The following is a 17,059-nucleotide window of genomic DNA, read 5'->3' as shown; positions in this document are numbered from 1 at the left end:
AAGTGTTTTAGAGATTAATTTCCTAGAAACAGATGTCAGCTTGGACTTGGTAATACCAATTTTCAAGTCCAAAGTTGATTGATGTGGGTGTACTTATAAGTTTAAAGGTATGTTCGTTAGTCAACAAGTAACTTACATGTTCAATTTCTGTGTTTATCAGCTTATCATGCAAAAAATATGGGATAAGAATGGGAATGTAATTGAAGGCCATGTAGTTCACAGTAATGGCCTTCTTACATTTTCCTTTGAATCACTTGCAAAGATGATAATTATTCTTCAAGAAAATACAGGGGAGTCCTTGAATGATCAACAAGCTGAGTACCTGAACTCATCCCTAGTTGATCTCCAGACGATGCATTTCAAATTAGATTGGTTAGTTCCCTTTGTTGAAAGGGCTTTGGTAATTCACAAAAGCAAGTGATAGACCTTGTAGAATGGCGTGAACTAGAGGAACAAATGGTTCAGCAGGAAGAGATTGTGGCAGGTAGCTTAATTTCCACTGCACCGTTAATCTTGGAAAGGGGCTTAGCTGATGGACTATGCTGAGTTGGCAACTTTATATGATTCAAGGTATTTTCATCGCTTTCTCTTATGTCGTTTTACAATAGTGATTTTGGCTTGGATTTCTTTCATACTCCGTAACATGATTTCTCCTTCTAGTGCAGAGACTTGACTTTCAACTGTATATAGTTTCTTTCTTGTTAAATCATGTTTTGTCTCTCAGCAATCCAGTTAAATCTTCACACCATTTGGCTTGATTTAAATCTCCGTTTTGTCTCATTTTTCATCATGGCAAGGAGCTCTGCAATCTCATTAGATAAACTGGTTCTAGATGTTTGCATCTGTATGATTTTTTTTCCCCTTTCTAGCTGAGAGACTTCATGCTTTCCTCTTTATCAGTTGGCTTGTTTTAAATTATTCTTGGCTGCTTCACTTTTTGGCATCAATATCCTTAAGCAGCTCTGACTGTCCCTGGTGCTTTTGCATTTTAGTCTTCACTGGTGTAAGGTTCAACATTAATGTATCTTGCTATATGGTGAGTACTGATGTGTTTCTGATTGTGACCCGTCAATTCTAGATTTCATTTAGTCCAAAACCAAGAGTATGAGTTGGTCCTTTTATGAGCTCGATCTTAATTAATACTGTATGTTTTTTTGGTGAATTTACTGGTGGAGTGTTTATTCAAAAGAAATAAAGTGCTCCAAAGCTTGGACGTAATGGCATCTTTTTATGCATTGACTTCTTATGCTTTATATGTAAAATCAATATTTCAGGAAAAAGCATCAGTACAAAATTCTGTGTTGTCTCATTTCTCGTTATTGGTGGGAGCTACTCAATAACTTAATGTAAGCTAATTGTAGGTGTTTACAACTTTGCATCAGTATGATTTTTTTCCCTTCTGATGCAAAGACTTGATCCTTATTTCATTCAGCTGGATTGTTTATAGCTCTGTGGTTGTTGATTTCTTTTAAAGGCAGGAAGCTACACTAAATTATAATGTATGTGTTTTCCTTGAAGGTGTTGTGTTGAATTATCATCGATAGTGAATCCAGTTCACTTTAGATTACTTTTGCTAGCAATTTGATTTCCCCTTTTTCCATTGGGACCTATGATGCTGTCATCAGGTTTGTTTTTTTTTTTTTTTTTTTTCCAGTTTAATCATGTATAGTCTTTCAGAAGTGAAATCCCCAACCAGATTGAAAGCTCTGTGACGTCTCTTTTCCGTCATGGCAGGAGGCTTTATAGTAACAAAAACATAAGCTTCTTTAAAGGTGTACACAAATGAGGTCTTTACGATGCATTGATTTCTTATGTTTGTGTATTACTGTATTTTTCAGATAAAGCAGCAGCTCAAAAAATTCGTCTTGATTGTTAAAGTACATTATGGAAGAATATGATTATGAGAAACACTCTGGCTAAGAGGGATGCTCGTGTGTAGCCTGGAAGACGCCTTCTTAAATACTGTTGTGTAGAATATGTGTTTTGTAGAGGGGACAAAAATCTAATGTATGAACTAGGTCATCTCATAATTCCTGAGTCCTGAGGTGTGTTGGGACTTGGGAGCTGTGTATAAATTTGGTCATCTCAGTACTCTTGAGGTGTGCGGGAACTTTTGGTTGTTAGGAGCCTAAGTTAAATGTTGTTAGTATTTGCTAGCGTTATGCTGTTATGTTTTGCACTTATGCTTCTTCTGATCATAGGCATTACTTTTTACCAAAGTTGTTTGAGATCAGCAGCTACTTTCTGTTTCTGTTTTTGCTGGAAACGTAACGAATATCCTGTATCACTAGTTAGCTTAGATGATGTGCACTGTACTCCATAGGTTGTACTCTGCTCCTATGAATGTGTATATGTAATGATGCAAGCAAGTAAGCTATGACTTAAGATGGATAAATATTGAAGTATTTTTGGAGAAATACCAATATTGTACTCCTTTTTGCATCCCTAAATAATCCAAAAATACCTTCTTTTAAATTCCTTAAAATCTTTAAAGAGCCCTTCATAGGGCATTGAGATCTCGAAGATTTTATAATAAACTAGTAAGTAGTAACTATTATGTACTTAGGATAGTTTTCTCTCAAATTAAAAGGAATACTGTATTGATTTATTATAAGATTATGGGTATATTGATGAATTGTTTCTTACACATTAGAGGTATATAGTATATATGTAGTTTTACACTTTGGACTCAAGATTGGATTATAAACTTGACAAGGTTGTGCCAAAGTATAGTCCAAAAACTTTTGGTCTTGAAATTTGGACTTCAGACTATTGTCCTAACTTATTTCAATCCATTAGGTTTTGGATTTTTCAAATCCCCTTAACACCTTACCAAAGCATGTTTATTAACAGTGGATGTAGCATGTAATGTAAAATGCTCTGCAGCTCTGTTGCATTGGTGGCCTTATATTATTTTTTTTACCCTTTAGGAAAATGATACTTTTATGAGAAAATCAAGGTCACTAAGTATACAAGTTGTAATTTTTTTTTTTTTTTTTTTTTAAAGATATTAAAGAAATTATTATACAAGTATTTATATTAAAAATACTGATTGACGCATGATTTTACTAGTTTTCTTTTTTAGTTTGTGATTTTTGTTGGAAGAACTAAGCATCCTTGTGCGCTAATGTTTATCATGAAATAAGGCATCAATTATAAATTATTCAATATTAGAAATACTATATTTGAGGGTATCATGGTATTCATTCACTTTTTTTTTTAATCATGATAAGCTAAAACCTATCGGACTGTACATTTCATAGGTTATCTTGGTCGAGTACGCGGGCAAGGACTCTTGGGAGTAAGGGGTGAGGAAGAGTAAGATAATTTTAAAATTGTATTTCGTAATTGTAATTTTAACATAGCTTAATCAAATATAAGAATAATCACTACTAAATTAGTACAATAGTATATTACAATTACAATTATATGGTAATGAAAGAAATCATATTTGACCCGCACCTCTTACAAATCAACCCAATCTAGCTTAGCAAATTAAACATGAACCATACTAAATATAACCCTATTAGGATTTAGGATGATTGTGTTTCAAAAAATATAAATTTCAAAAAAAAAAAAAAAAAAAAAAAGGATTTAGGATGATTGAGTATTGATATGAACCATACCAAACCCACACATTTGGCAAGTTACAAATCATCTCGATCTAGCTTAACATGCTAGACCTCTATCAAAGTGAGCATATGACAAAGTGCTAGTATGAGTGGGAGGTAAGAAAAAAAAAATTTAGGGGAATTAAAACCTCTTACAAATCAACCCAATATAGTTTAATAAGTTAGACATGGATCATACCAAACATAACCCTATTAGGATAATCGAGTATTCACATAACCCATACTAACTCCACACGTCTAGTAAGTTACAAATCATCTCAATTTAGCTTGACAGGTTAGAACTCTATCAAAATTAAAGGACATAGTGCGAATAAGAGGAGGAAGTAGAAATGGAGGAATGTTATGTATTTGTTGGTACATGACAATTCGTAAATATTTTAAAAATTAACATTAGTACCACTGAGATGTGAAATGTATCATTTTTATTACAATAGTACTGTAAATAGCTAAAATTACACTAAAGATTTTTACAATGGTATACTTTTGAAGCTATTATATGTACCACTACTTTGTGAAATTATGCCGTTGGAGTGTAATGGTATAATAGTAGTTGTAATGGTATTAAAATGACTATAGTGGTACACTTAAAACCTGAAAATTAAAATGATAATATGCGGTTCCATCATCTTTTTGTTGTACTAATTATCATTTTGCCCCTATTATATATCAATAGGTATATTACTTTCCTTCCTTTAAAATGCCTCCGAATATGAGTGCGAATGCGAGTGAGACTGTGAGAGTGAGAGGTAAAAAAAGATAAAAGGGGAATTCCAACCACCAACTTTTTTAGCACTCTCCGTAATATATTTTGAACCATTGCTCTCCCGGAATTCGAGTTCAAGTCCTCTCAGTCACACCTCCAATTCCCCTTTTCCCCCCCTCAATTTCCGCGAACACAAACACAAAACCTAGCTCCGCTTCAGCCGACAACTCCAACGCCATCGCTCCGCTTCAGCCGCCATTTTTCCGGTGCTCATTTTTGCTCTTTCCATTCTAAATCCATGTTTTCTTGCTGCTGTTTTACCCGGGATGAAGGTACTTTTCTCTCTCCTACCTTATCTTTTCAAATAGAAGAATTATATTTCAATTCGTTTTCTGTTGAATCTAGGGATTTTATGTTCTGGGTATGATTTTTCTGGTGTTAAAATTGATGGGTTTTTGTGTTGCTCATTATAATGATTTTGGATTTGTTGTCTTTAGATTATTTTTGGGAGCAGAAGTTATCTTCTAATAATTGTAAAAAAGAAAAAAGAAAAAAGAAAAGAAAAGTTATTTAGCTATTGGTGATTTTATTTCTTGCTAAAGTAATTGCTCAAATACTTGCTGGATGAACTTGATGCAGTTGTATGCTTGATATATCGATCTGGGTATTGAGTTTGCTTCAATTTATTTATGATTTGGGTAGGTTTCAACGTCTGTCGGAACTTCTGGTGTAGAGCATAGGTGGAGGATTCATTCATGGCATTGGTTGATTTGTTAAGAGGAGCCTTTGTTAATTTAGTTGTTCAAGCTACATGGCTGAGTTTACGAGCTCAGGAAAGTTTGGAAACGCGTCGATACCTAAACAAATGATTGAGGAAAAGCAAGTTTTCAGTTATCAAAGTTCGATTAACGAGCCAATTATGGCGGAGTTGCAAATGGGAAATCAAAATGATACGATTGCCAAAGAGAAACCAGTGGTGGAACTGTCTAAGAATGAGGTTGGAAGTATTGGTAATCAACTAGGTGAGCCTGTGCAAATGAACAATGTGGTTTCAGATAAAATCCCCTTGGAGGGAGTGGATGTTAGCTTAAGAGATGAAAACGAGTCAGAAAATCAGAGGGAAGGCGGTCGTGAAAGTGTGAAATGTGAGCAACCAGGGTTGAAAGAAAGGGATGATTCTGAAGCAGGACCAGACAGTGTGAAAGCTGAGCAGAATGCAGAAAGTAAAGATGATACAAATGTTCTTTTTGAGATGGAAGGTGTCCAGATTTCCCTGGCCGAAGATGAAGAAAATTTGATTAGTGATATGTTAAAGAGTAGTGGTAAAACTGAGCAAAATGAATGTGATGCTTGTGACGCTGAGGTTATTCCTAACGCACAGACCACACCTCCAGGTGTTGCTTGTGACACTGAGGTTATTCCTAATGCACAGACCACACCATCCCCTGAAAAAGCTGGTGATAAGGTACGCATTGTGGTATTAGCAGCTCCAGCTTATGATGCTACTGAAAAGCCTATACGGGGCCGAAGGCCTAAGGCTGTAGTAGCTTCAGAGAAGAAAACCTCTCGACAATTATCAGCAGCTAGTAAGAGGGACTTGCGCTCCAGGTCAAATGAGAACACCAAAGATCCTGAACCAAGTATTAATCTGGAAACTACAAAGGGAAGCACTGGAAGAAGAGGAAGGAAAAAAGGGAAGGGAAAGGACGGAAAATCTGATGATGCATTCTCAAAAATGCGAAAGCATTTGAGATACTTACTGCACAGGATTCACTATGAACAAAATTTACTTGATGCTTATTCCAGTGAAGGATGGAGGGGACAAAGGTTTGTTTATATTTTTTCTTTTTTAAAATATTGTTTTCTAGTGATCCTTTCTCCTATATTATTTGGCATGGCTAGCATTTTTGTGGGTGGAATATCTGATGTCATTGTTTGTATGCAACTTATGCCGACTTACTCATGTTTTGCATTGTGAATTATATCCGGAGGACTAATTACAAGGATCTCTTGGTGCTTTCTAAAATTCACTACTTAGGAGCCCTAGAAATTTTAAGTGGTAATCATTCTTGTTAAGACCATTAAGGCATGAAGTCATCTTAGTGACTCAGGTTATGGTAATTTAATACGGATGGGCCATGAGAAGAGTTAAAAATTGTTAAGATTCTTAGTCTTTGGATTCTAGTTGGAGTAGACACTGAACCAGTTGTTCATTTTCCTACCATACTTTAAATGGTTCAAAACTCTCCTCATAATCTATTAATTCTAGTGGATTGCCAAAATGAGAAACACTGTTGCTGTTGGGCTTGAGCTCAATCTTTGAACACATTCAATGCAGTGAGTTTGGGTTGTTTACGCCTCATTTTTGGGTTGTTACTCGTGGTGTTGAACTATTTTGCATAACAGAAGTTTAAAATCTTTGAATGTTAGGCTTTGCTATTGGCTTGTTGCAAAATCATCAAATTGTCAGATTAGTGACTACTTTTATGCTAGGCTGTTCCTGTAGGAAAAAAATCAACGTTGAGTAATTGCTTATCTTAGCTTCATAATATCTAGCGAAATAAGTAATATTATAGGTATCTACATATTTGATGCACGGAACCATTAAGAAATAGAAGTAACATGTCTCTAACCTGTTTTGAAACATGCCATAATGTTTTAGAAAGGGTCGAAACGTTTTGGGGAGAAAAAATCACCCATAAAATGCACAGGAAACAAAATTTCAGTCACATACATGCTTTCCACTCTATACTGCAATCTTTGTGCACGTATCTTTGGCGAAAACTAAAGATTTATTAGTAAAATTAGTGATAGATGAGAAGGTATGCACACCTAGAACTATAGGGCAGTGAGATGAGCTTTGGTTGGTGGTGGCAGATACTGCAATTAGTCAGATCTGCTTGCAATGAAAGAAGTAGAGAAATAGCAATGATACTCTGTTTTTTGGGGAATTGCAATGGTTAGGGTCCTCGAGATGTAGTAAATGAGGGAAGGGGAGTCCAGACTAGTCAACAAGACTGGTATTAACATGTATCTTTTGATCTTGTTGATGTTGTTTAATTCCTTTTCCTTCTTCAAATTTTTATAATTGAATTACTTGTATTTAACGGATGATCATATTAAAAATGATACGTAAATATTTATCAAATTTCTTGCCCCCCGATTCCAATTTTTTTTAGAAATTTGAGTACATTGGTTAGATGGCTTTCTGTTAATACTTTCTAGTAGAGGTAGGTTTGATGATGCCACATAACCAATATTGCAAGGAATGGCACTTTATATATTAGCATGCTGAGTACATTGTCCAAAATGCTGAATGAAAATTATCTTAAAAGCTTTTCCATTGAACCCTTTCCATACCAAAATCTAAAATGGAGTTGGGTTAAGATCTTCCAATTCCAAAATGTTCGTTTAAAACCAGGATTTAAATTGAAATCATTTGTACTATTATGAGCCCCTACTCCAATTGATGAAATTGTAGTGTCCCATGCTCCCATCTCTGTTGGTTCAATTCTGTGCTCTGAGATCACTTGAGGAATTCAAGTTCTAATTGTAAACGGATGATGCACCTGTAACAATAGTACCATTGTTAAATGTGCTATGGATGATTATTCATCTTTTATGAAAAAAATAATCCAAAATGTTTCTTTTTATCATATGATTCTCAATAGTGTGGTTTTGTAGCAATTTGGAAATCAAATAACCGTTTGCCTACAAAGGTGGCTGAAGAAACCTCATTTACCTTCAAAGAGTTGCAGGAAATGTAGGTTATTGGCTTTGTCAGAATTTGATGCCCACACTAGTTTTACTGCATATTGTATATTGCAGCATGGATTGGCTTTGTTGATTGTCTGCTCTAATGTTACAGCATAGAGAAGTTAAGGCCGGAGAAGGAGCTTCAGCGTGCTAAGGCTGATATAAATCGCTCGAAGTTGAAAATCAGGGATTTATTTCAGCGACTTGATTCAATGCTTGCCGAAGGGAAGTTCCCAGAGACGTTATATGATGCTGATGGTCTCATTGATAGTGAGGATGTAAGAACTAAAATCATTTGTATAAATATATTCTTGTACTTCATTAGATTTCATTGGAGATATCTTGTTTGATGAGTTGCTCCTGAATTTCTCTCTATATTTTTCTGTAACAGATATTCTGTGCCAAGTGTGCATCTAAAGATTTATCCCCAGGCAATGACATTATTCTTTGTGACGGTATTTGTGAACGTGGATTCCACCAGTACTGTTTAGACCCACCGCTGCTAACTGAAGAAAGTAAAATCTCATTGATTCATTGATAGTACTGACTCTCAGCATTTTTATTTTATAAACATTAAATTAATCCTTAGATGATTTCTTCATGGGTTCTCTGCTGCTGTTCTGTTCAGTTCCACCTGGTGATGAGGGCTGGCTATGTCCAGCTTGTGATTGCAAACTTGACTGTGTTGATTTGCTTAATGATTCTCAAGGAACAAGACTTGCAATTGAGAACAAATGGGAGGTATTTCAAGGCATCACCCTGTGTATTGAGTATTGACCTTTTTTTTTTTTTTTTTTTAATTTTTTTTTGCTTCATTCTAAAATTGCATCATTCTTGCAGAAAGTTTTTCCTGAAGCTGTTTCAGCTATGGTCTCCAAGGAGCTGGATGATGTTATGGGACTCCCTTCAGATGATTCCGAGGATAATGAATACAACCCAGATGGCACAGATGATGATGCCAATGCCGAAGGGAATGAATCAAGCTCTGCTAAGTCTGATTCTGATGAATCTGAGGATGATGATTTCTCTTCTGTTTCAGAAGATCTGGGGCCCAAACGTGGGGCTGAGCAAAATCTTGGTCTTCCTTCTGATGATTCTGAGGATGATGATTTTAATCCTGATGCAGCAAATGTTAATGAAGGAGTTGAGCCTGAAAGTTCAAGTTCAGATTTTACATCTGCTTCTGAGGATCTAGGTGCAGCAATCGGTGATGATGGGACTTCGGACATCAATGAACCGTCTCTTCCTTTGGATCTGGAGCAAGACTTAGGTGAATCTTCACCTCTTACTAGTAAAAGATGTGTGCAGAGATTGGACTACAAGAAGCTCTATGATGTAAGTATTGCCCACTGGAAAATACAATGCCCCTTTCTCTTTAAAGGTTGTACTTTTTGACATTATTACCCTCTTTTTGATGACTTGTCATCTTTTTTCCTTTTCTTTTTTGTACTTTTGACATCAATTTCCAACACTTTCTCTCGCTATCTCTTCAAGTATTCCCAACTACTTTTTCTTTCTCTCTATCTCTCTCTAACCCCACATGCACATATGTACTTCTTATCATTACTTTTAAGAAATCAACAACTTTCTTAATTCCCGTGTAAAAACCCAAAGAGACATTGTAGTTTTAAGAAGGAAGAGCACCATTATTTTACATATAAAATATTTATTGATTTATTTGTAAAATAGTGGTGCTCTTCCTTCTTTTGGGGTGTGAAATGAATGAAAGCTTCTATATCTGATGGGTGATGACTGTCAATTTGATATGTTCTTGTTTATTAAGGAAACATATGGGAATGCTGCTTCGGATTCAAGTGATGATGATGAAGAATGGACAGATGTTGTGGTTGGAACAAGAAAAAGGAAAAACAGTAAAGAAAAAGCTGTTTCAGTTTCAAATATGGGTGCCTCAGCTTCTGCTGATGGCACCTGTGGCTCTGGTGCTTCTCAAAGAAGAGGTCGGCCAAAGGTCAATCGTCAAGCTGCAAATGGGTCACCAGTTCCGCTGCAAGAAAGCCCTCGGAAAAAAAGTCCTGGTGGCAGTAGTAAAAAGCGACCACCATATAATCGACTTGGAGAAGCTGTGACTAAGGTATTATGAAATGTTATTTGATTTCAGTAATTGGGGATATCATTGTACTGTCAATGGGTGAGTTGTGATGTACTTGTTGGTGATCAAACCTTGGAATTATTCTAGTTACTTTCATGCTGAATATGTCAAGACTGAGTTTTCCCCTGGCAATGAATGGTTACTGACTATGCTTGTGTGTGAGCCGTGGATTCATGAACCTTGAGAATTTGAAGTTGTTTGCCTATCCTCTCGTGAGATATAAAAGAAGAATTTTTTTGCTGCAATATCTAATTTTTGTTTTATTGATTAGAGTTTTATTTGATTAATCTAGAACCAGCTTCATTAATGGTCTTGCCACTCGTTTAATTAGGAGTATAGGCTGTGTATATTTGTAATATCTTTGGATTATAGCTACAGTGGAGCTCAAATTGGTTGGCTTCTAGTTGTAGATATGACATGTTTGCTTATTGATTCTAGTTGTATAGTGACTGAGGTATTAGAAGACAACGATATCTGGGATTTTCAAGAAAATCTCATCACATGCAGTATTTTTCACCATGGGTCACATTTTGGGATCTGGGGAGTAGAGTGCTAGCTGACAGTAACTGAGGAGATAGTTAACTTAAAAATCTGGACTACTCACTTTGATCAGTTCCTGTCATAGACCTTTGGTTATCATTTCCTGCTTTAATTCAAATTATGTTATGTGTTGTGCAGAGACTCTATGAAGCATTTAAGGAAAATCAGTATCCTGATCGTCAAGCAAAAGAGAAGTTGGCAAATGAACTTGGACTCACAGCTTACAAGGTTGGTGGAATCTCTTCACAACTGATGAAATTTCATATTGTATGCTTGTCCCTATTCTTAAAATGCTTTCTTGTGCAGGTGGACAAATGGTTTGGCAATGCTCGTTGGAGCTTACATCACCATCCATCACGTGTAGAAGCAAGCATGACCCGAGTTGTATCAAATAGCAGTTCTCCTCATAGTGTTGCTTGCATTGGAGGTGAGAGTGCTTTGGCTGATACTAATACTGCTGTCCCTGAGTGTGGCACTGCAGATACCAGTACATTGGATGTGGCCAGTGGAAAGATATCCTCACCTCCCAAGTCTGGGATGAATGTAGAAGGCAATCAGTCAATGCTTGAAACATCAAAGGCAGAGGTTTCGAAAGAGGGTACTCAAAATGAATCACTTGAAACTGCTGAAGCTTCACAAGGAAAACTGCCGAGGAAAAGAAGGAAATCTGGTGCCTGAGTTATTTCTCGTTTGGGAAAATCCACCGCAATTGTAGAAACCAAGTTTCCGTAGAGCTTAACAGTCATATTCTTCAGATTGCGACTATGAAGTTTCACCCTAACTTATGAGTATGACTCTTCCATTCTGATCATTTGTGTTTCCAAGGGCAGAATAGTTGTGAAGAGTATTATCTCGCTCATCAATACAGCAGCTACTAGAGTAGGTGATATATATGCCTAGTGGATATGGATGGTGCGGCTCTTTTCTGTTTCCTGAGTAGTGTAGGCAGCAAACTGTTTTTATTTTCGTGTTCTTACCCTTTGTTAAACATAGTCTAGTGGGTTGTATGGATGTGTAAAGATCTATGCTCCTTCAGAAGGATGAGAAGCTGTGTCATTGAAGTTTGATTCTTGAAGTAATTAGTTTAGGGTAGAATCAACTTTGTAATCCTGTAACTAATGCAAATATTGACACACCGAGAACTAAAGTTCCTGTACTTATTCATTACTGAGCTTCTGGAGAAGAATAGACAATTGCAATTTTGGTATCTCTCATTCTTATTTATAAATGAGTTTGTAAGTCTGTTCCACAGGATACATGAATCGATTATGTGTTGTGTACGATCCAATGCAGGTGCTTTTGCTCGTGGTTCTTCAATGTGGCTACCTGACATTTCTAAGTGTTAGCTTCCTTAGTTTGATCTTATCTTCTCGTATATGTTTGGTGCAGCCTTTTACGATCGTTCCAATTTAATAGGACTTTTTCCTAGCGATGCTGCTAAGTAAAAGAATAGGTGTTGCAGTAGTACCTATTCTTTGAATCATACGAAGGAAGTAAAAGAAAAGCAGGTTACTGAGGCAGCATTACCAAATGAACATAGAAACACCAAATGCAAAAATCCAAATGGCTATTTATAGAAAGTAAATACATTTACTAAATTGGTTTTCAGTGTAGTAGTAAATTATGATAAAACACAAATGTTTGGTTAAGGTGGATTTTCATTAACTCATTGTTAGACGGATTAAAATTACCCTAAAAGTATTTAAAGTTATAATACTACATCCTAACATAAATTTTAGTTTATAAAACACATGTATTATATTAATCATATTAGCCTTTGTAGCATCTATCTATAACGGAGTAGAAATTATATACTTCGTATTAAATACAATCAAACTCGTTACAAATTAAAAGTTATCCTTAAATGTATTAAAGTTACCATTAAAAATGTTAAAATTACCCTTAAATTGACCGTCTTATAATAAAATTAATAAACATGCTTTATACAAGACTTGACCAAGATAAAATCATGTGTCAGTCATTATTATTAATGTTTTGCTTATGTTTGATATTTCTACTTAAACTTCTTCTAGTCAAGTCTTAACTCTTAAGACTGCCTAAGAAACACCAAATGCCAAACAAAGAAAAACTTACCCACTTTATGCGCCAATTGGCAATCATCTCCCCTCATGCGGCATGCTCACTTCAATACCAAGGTCATGAGAAAGACCAGGCATTACCTACTTTCTCTCCTCATGCCCAATCCAAAATTCCGATGCTCGACAATTGGCAACTGACAATACTCTATTATACAAGTATTGATAATATATACTCCATACTTCGTATTTTTATAATATCAACATTATAATACTATGGAGTATATTTTTATTTTATGTTACAACTACTGACATGTATTTTGCTCAAATTATATGTAGCACTCCGTAAGACATATTTTCTCCATGTTTAAACAAATGAAAAGTTTTCTTTGTGCACGTATTTTAATAGAATATTTTGCTTGATAATTTTTTTAATTATTAATAAGTAAAAATTTAATAATTAGATATTAATACACTATTAAGAACGATTTCAACAAGTACCCAAAATATTGTACAAAGTATGTATTTGTATGTATAGATCACAAAATATTAGTCTAAATAAATATAGTGCAAAAATTTAAAACGTTTCGTGTCAATTATTTTAAAACGGAGGGATCGATCAACGTCACCTAGTCTCCCTTAAAAATGGCGGCAATTCATAGAAATACAATTACAAGTACACAGTAACATCAATCCTCAAAACACTCAAAACTCCTCTCATTTCTGAAACCAAAACACTTCAACCAGTAAAACCACCTTTCATTTCCTTTGCTATTTTGTCATCACTGCAATTTTCCCAGAAAATGAGAGAAACAGAGATGCGATTGCAACTGGAAAACTGGTGTCATCTTGCCGACGACGATGAACTCCTCTTAGAAATTGTTGATCGTATCGATTGCCATTTAAACCTCTGCAAATTCCGAGCAGTTTGCCGGAGTTGGCGTTCTCCTGCTCACGCTACATCTCGTTTCTTATTCTCTACTCTCCCTCTTCAAATCCCAGTTCATGATCACCATTTTAGATCATTACTGGGTTGTGAAAATCGTCTTAAGTTCTTGGTTGGAAGTGTTGTTTATCTGATTCAACCTCTCAATCAAAAAAACTTTGATTCCCCGAAATTCTGGGTTGTTTGTCTTGAAGAATCGAATCCGGGTTTGTTGAAGTTTCGTTACCCTCTTACTAAAATACCCATTGAAAATCTTCCTAAGAATTTCCCTAAATCGTTGAATTCGTTGCGTTTTCGGGTCTCGATTGTTGGGAAGGGTTTTAAGTTTTGTTTTTCTAATGGGAATGAGGATGTTTTTGAGAGTAGATTTTTTTATCAGGGGTTTGAGAATTGGAGTGATTTTCCTACCAAAACTAAAGTGCTTTTGTTTGATGAAAATGTATTGGTGGAAAAGTATGATTATTCATTCGCTGTACTGATTCTTAACCTTGGGGGAATTTTGGGTGTTATGAGACTAGGGGTGTGGCATTACATGAGAAATATTCATGGTGTTTTCTTCGATGACATTGTTAAATTTAAGGGGAAGGTTTGTGCTATTGATCGTAGGGGAGTAGTTTATGTTATCGATGATCGTGTATCGAGGGTGATGAAAGTTATAACTCGGCCTGTTTGTGTTGGTGATGCTAATGGTAGGCGTAAGCTCTTGGCAGAAGCACATGGGAAGTTGTACATGATTGTTCGAGATCGTTTTAAGTTTCGGGTTTTTAAGCTGAATGAAAGGCAACAAAAGTGGGATGAGGTGAATAGTTTGGAAGATAGGATTTTAATTGTGACTTTTGATGGTTGTTTTTTTGTTGAAGCAAATGATAATCCAGGATGTAGAGGGAATTGCATATTTTTCCCTAAGAACTGTTTTCCTAATTATTCTAATGGCTACCACCCTGATGATGAATTGTTTAAAGGAGCTAGCAAGTACCTTGAAGTTGGTGTCTTCTATCTGAATGAGGATCGTGCTCGGCTGGTTTCATCCTACTCAGGTTTATCTGATATGTTTTGGCCACCTCCATCATGGATTTGGCCGAATTCACGCTCTTTTACATGGTACAGAATTCATAGCCTTCCATTGATTAATGATTGATTCTATTTCACTATTTTAGTTTTTTCTATTTCAATGATTTATCCTCGAAATGTTTTCTTAGAAGGGTGTTGATATGTGATGCTCAATTGCTCACTACTAAGTTCTAAGTACAAAATTGTATGCTATTCAAAAAAAGTACAAAATTGTATCAGATACATTTCAGTATTTCAAGGGCTAAGCTTGTTTGATGGGTGTCAGACTTCAGGTGACCATTTCAAGTGTTAATACTCTGCCTAGCTAAATCTTGCTAAGATGTTAGTGTGCTTCAATTATTAAATTGTATGTGGTTAGGCACTGCCTAGGCTGCTTGCACAATGCATTGTATGAACATCTCATTTATTGGTGTTATGTTGCTCCAATCTTAATGCTGTTGGTGCATGTCATGCATGATATAATTGTCTCGGTCTAAGTAACACGTTTGAAGTAGCTCCAGCAATTAGTACAGTCAATAGCTTATATGGAAAAGTGCTTTCAACTTTGATGCTTTCTAATTTTCTCTGCCTTTTTTGACTAGGGAGTTCGAAAAAATTGAGCAGCAAGAGGACTACTCTTGCCAAAAAGGTGATCCTTCTCACTAAGGAAGCTCCTTTATTTGGTTTATTCTTTTGTTTCTTGGATGTAATCTTAGCTAGGTTAGCTTTTCTTTTTTGTAGAGGTACCAGGTGAGAATTGTGATGATTTGATTCCTAGGAGAGATTGGTCGGAGCTCCCCAAAGAATTGCTCAAGGTGCTTGCTGATCACCTTGCTACTCGTTTGGATCACTGCAGATTTCGTTCAGTTTGCAAAAAATGGCATTCTTCTTGCCATCTTTCTGGATCCCTCTTATATTCTCAATTGCCTCACCATGTTAATCCTAGCTTCATATTCGAAAAATCAAATCATTCCATTTTTCTTATGGCTAGACTAACCTATGTTCTGCGTCCCCTTAATCAAAAGATCCCGAATTCTGCAAAACCCTGGCTAATCTCAGTTGAAGACTTGAACCCAGGAAAACTCCAAATCTGCCATCCCCTCAGTAAAATCCCATTTAAGAATATGCCAGTGACTTTCCCAAAATTCTTGAATCTCCTTGAGTTTCAGGTATCTAAAGTGAGTTTTGGGTTCAAATTTTGTTATTCCAATGGTGATGATAAGGTTTTCAGAGATTGTGGGATCTCAATACCTTGGTCAGATTATTCTCATCCAACTAAAGTGGTAATACTCTCTGAAAATGCAACCTCTATTGAAGATTGTATAGCAGTTGTTTTATTCCTTCATTTAGGAGGCTCATTCGCTTCTTTTAATTTGAGGACTAACCAATGGAGATATATCAGCAAAACCAAACGACATTGCTTTGATGATATAGTAAAATTCAAGGGGTATATCTGTGCTGTGGACCGTGAAGGGATAGCTTACCTCATTGATGGTCATAGCATGAGGATAGTTGATACTATCGCAGAGGAGCTGAGTTACTCTTATGCACGTAAGCAAAGGCGTAAGCTATTGGTTGAATCATTTGGAGAACTGTACCTGATTGTTAGAGGCCCTTGGGATTTTAGGGTTTATAAGCTGCATGAAGGGCATCGTATGTGGTATAAGGTGAATAATATAGGAGATAGGATTCTGTTTGTGAGTTTTGACAACTGCTTCTTTGTTCAAGCTAAAGATTTTCCGGGGTGCAGAGGAAATTGTGTTGTGTTCCCTAAGAATTGTTTTCCTCTGTATACTGGAGGATATGATCCTGATTATGAGCTATTTAAAGGAGAAAGAAATCACCTTACGACTGGTGTGTTCTACTTGGATGAGAATCGTTGTAAGCTGCTATCATCTTACCCGAGCTTGTCTGAGTTATTCTGGCCACCTCCTTCTTGGCTTTGCCCTGATACATACCCCTGGTAAACTGCTATACCTTTATACTCCCTATATGTAATTAATATGTTATTATTAATTGAAAACTTTCTGATTGTGTTGGTAAGGTAGGTTTGGGATCTATCATTGAAAGATGATAATATTCAAATCTGACCGTGTTTTCTTGTGGGGGGGGGGGGGGGGTGAGCTGGATGTGAGTTGTTGTGCAGTTAAATTTTCTTTTGAAAATAAAGCGTATCTGGGCTAGTGTTGAAGATATGGCTTTAAAAGTTTAAAAGTTCATGAGTTTTGATTATGATGAAAATAAATTGAAGATTAGTCAGAGATTTTAAACCCATTCTTTGCATCT

General features: G+C 36.0%; 2 protein-coding genes across 4 annotated transcripts; both read left to right on the top strand.

Annotated features, from left to right (window-relative positions):
- The first annotated feature begins 4,412 nt into the window (after positions 1-4,412).
- On the top strand, positions 4,413-11,955 carry LOC110727546 (homeobox protein HAT3.1-like). Of its 3 annotated transcripts, none has more exons than XM_021907113.1 (9): positions 4,413-4,667; positions 4,975-6,162; positions 8,204-8,369; positions 8,483-8,606; positions 8,720-8,832; positions 8,932-9,426; positions 9,875-10,183; positions 10,880-10,969; positions 11,048-11,955. In XM_021907113.1, the coding sequence occupies exons 2-9, from the start codon at positions 5,147-5,149 to the stop codon at positions 11,417-11,419; spliced, it is 2,685 nt and encodes an 894-aa protein (XP_021762805.1). In that variant the 5' UTR covers positions 4,413-4,667; positions 4,975-5,146; the 3' UTR covers positions 11,420-11,955. The 3 variants fall into 3 exon arrangements, with proteins under 3 accessions (XP_021762805.1, XP_021762804.1, XP_021762806.1); XM_021907112.1 differs by having other exon boundaries at positions 4,414-4,667; positions 5,038-6,162; XM_021907114.1 differs by lacking the exon at positions 4,413-4,667 and adding an exon at positions 8,020-8,098 and having other exon boundaries at positions 5,980-6,162.
- Positions 11,956-13,580: 1,625 nt separating this feature from the next.
- On the top strand, positions 13,581-14,881 carry LOC110727450 (F-box protein SKIP23-like). The gene has a single exon (XM_021907010.1). The coding sequence runs from the start codon at positions 13,581-13,583 to the stop codon at positions 14,859-14,861; it is 1,281 nt and encodes a 426-aa protein (XP_021762702.1). The 3' UTR covers positions 14,862-14,881.
- The last annotated feature ends 2,178 nt before the right edge of the window (positions 14,882-17,059 follow it).

This window comes from Chenopodium quinoa, unplaced genomic scaffold (assembly GCF_001683475.1).
Source record: "Chenopodium quinoa cultivar QQ74 unplaced genomic scaffold, ASM168347v1, whole genome shotgun sequence".
Taxonomy (NCBI): domain Eukaryota; kingdom Viridiplantae; phylum Streptophyta; class Magnoliopsida; order Caryophyllales; family Amaranthaceae; genus Chenopodium; species Chenopodium quinoa.
The sequence above is the reverse complement of the archived record's forward strand: the minus strand, read 5'-3'. Positions and strand labels throughout refer to the sequence as shown.

Bases quoted from the DNA above. Each gene is read 5' to 3' on its own strand.
- LOC110727450 (XM_021907010.1), top strand. From the start codon at position 13,581: ATGAGAGAAACAGAGATGCGATTGCAACTGGAAAACTGGTGTCATCTT.
- LOC110727546 (XM_021907113.1), top strand. From the start codon at position 5,147: ATGGCTGAGTTTACGAGCTCAGGAAAGTTTGGAAACGCGTCGATACCT. The intron at 6,163-8,203 runs GTTTGTTTATAT...CTAATGTTACAG, and splicing joins GAAGGATGGAGGGGACAAAG to CATAGAGAAGTTAAGGCCGG. The intron at 9,427-9,874 runs GTAAGTATTGCC...TTGTTTATTAAG, and splicing joins ACTACAAGAAGCTCTATGAT to GAAACATATGGGAATGCTGC.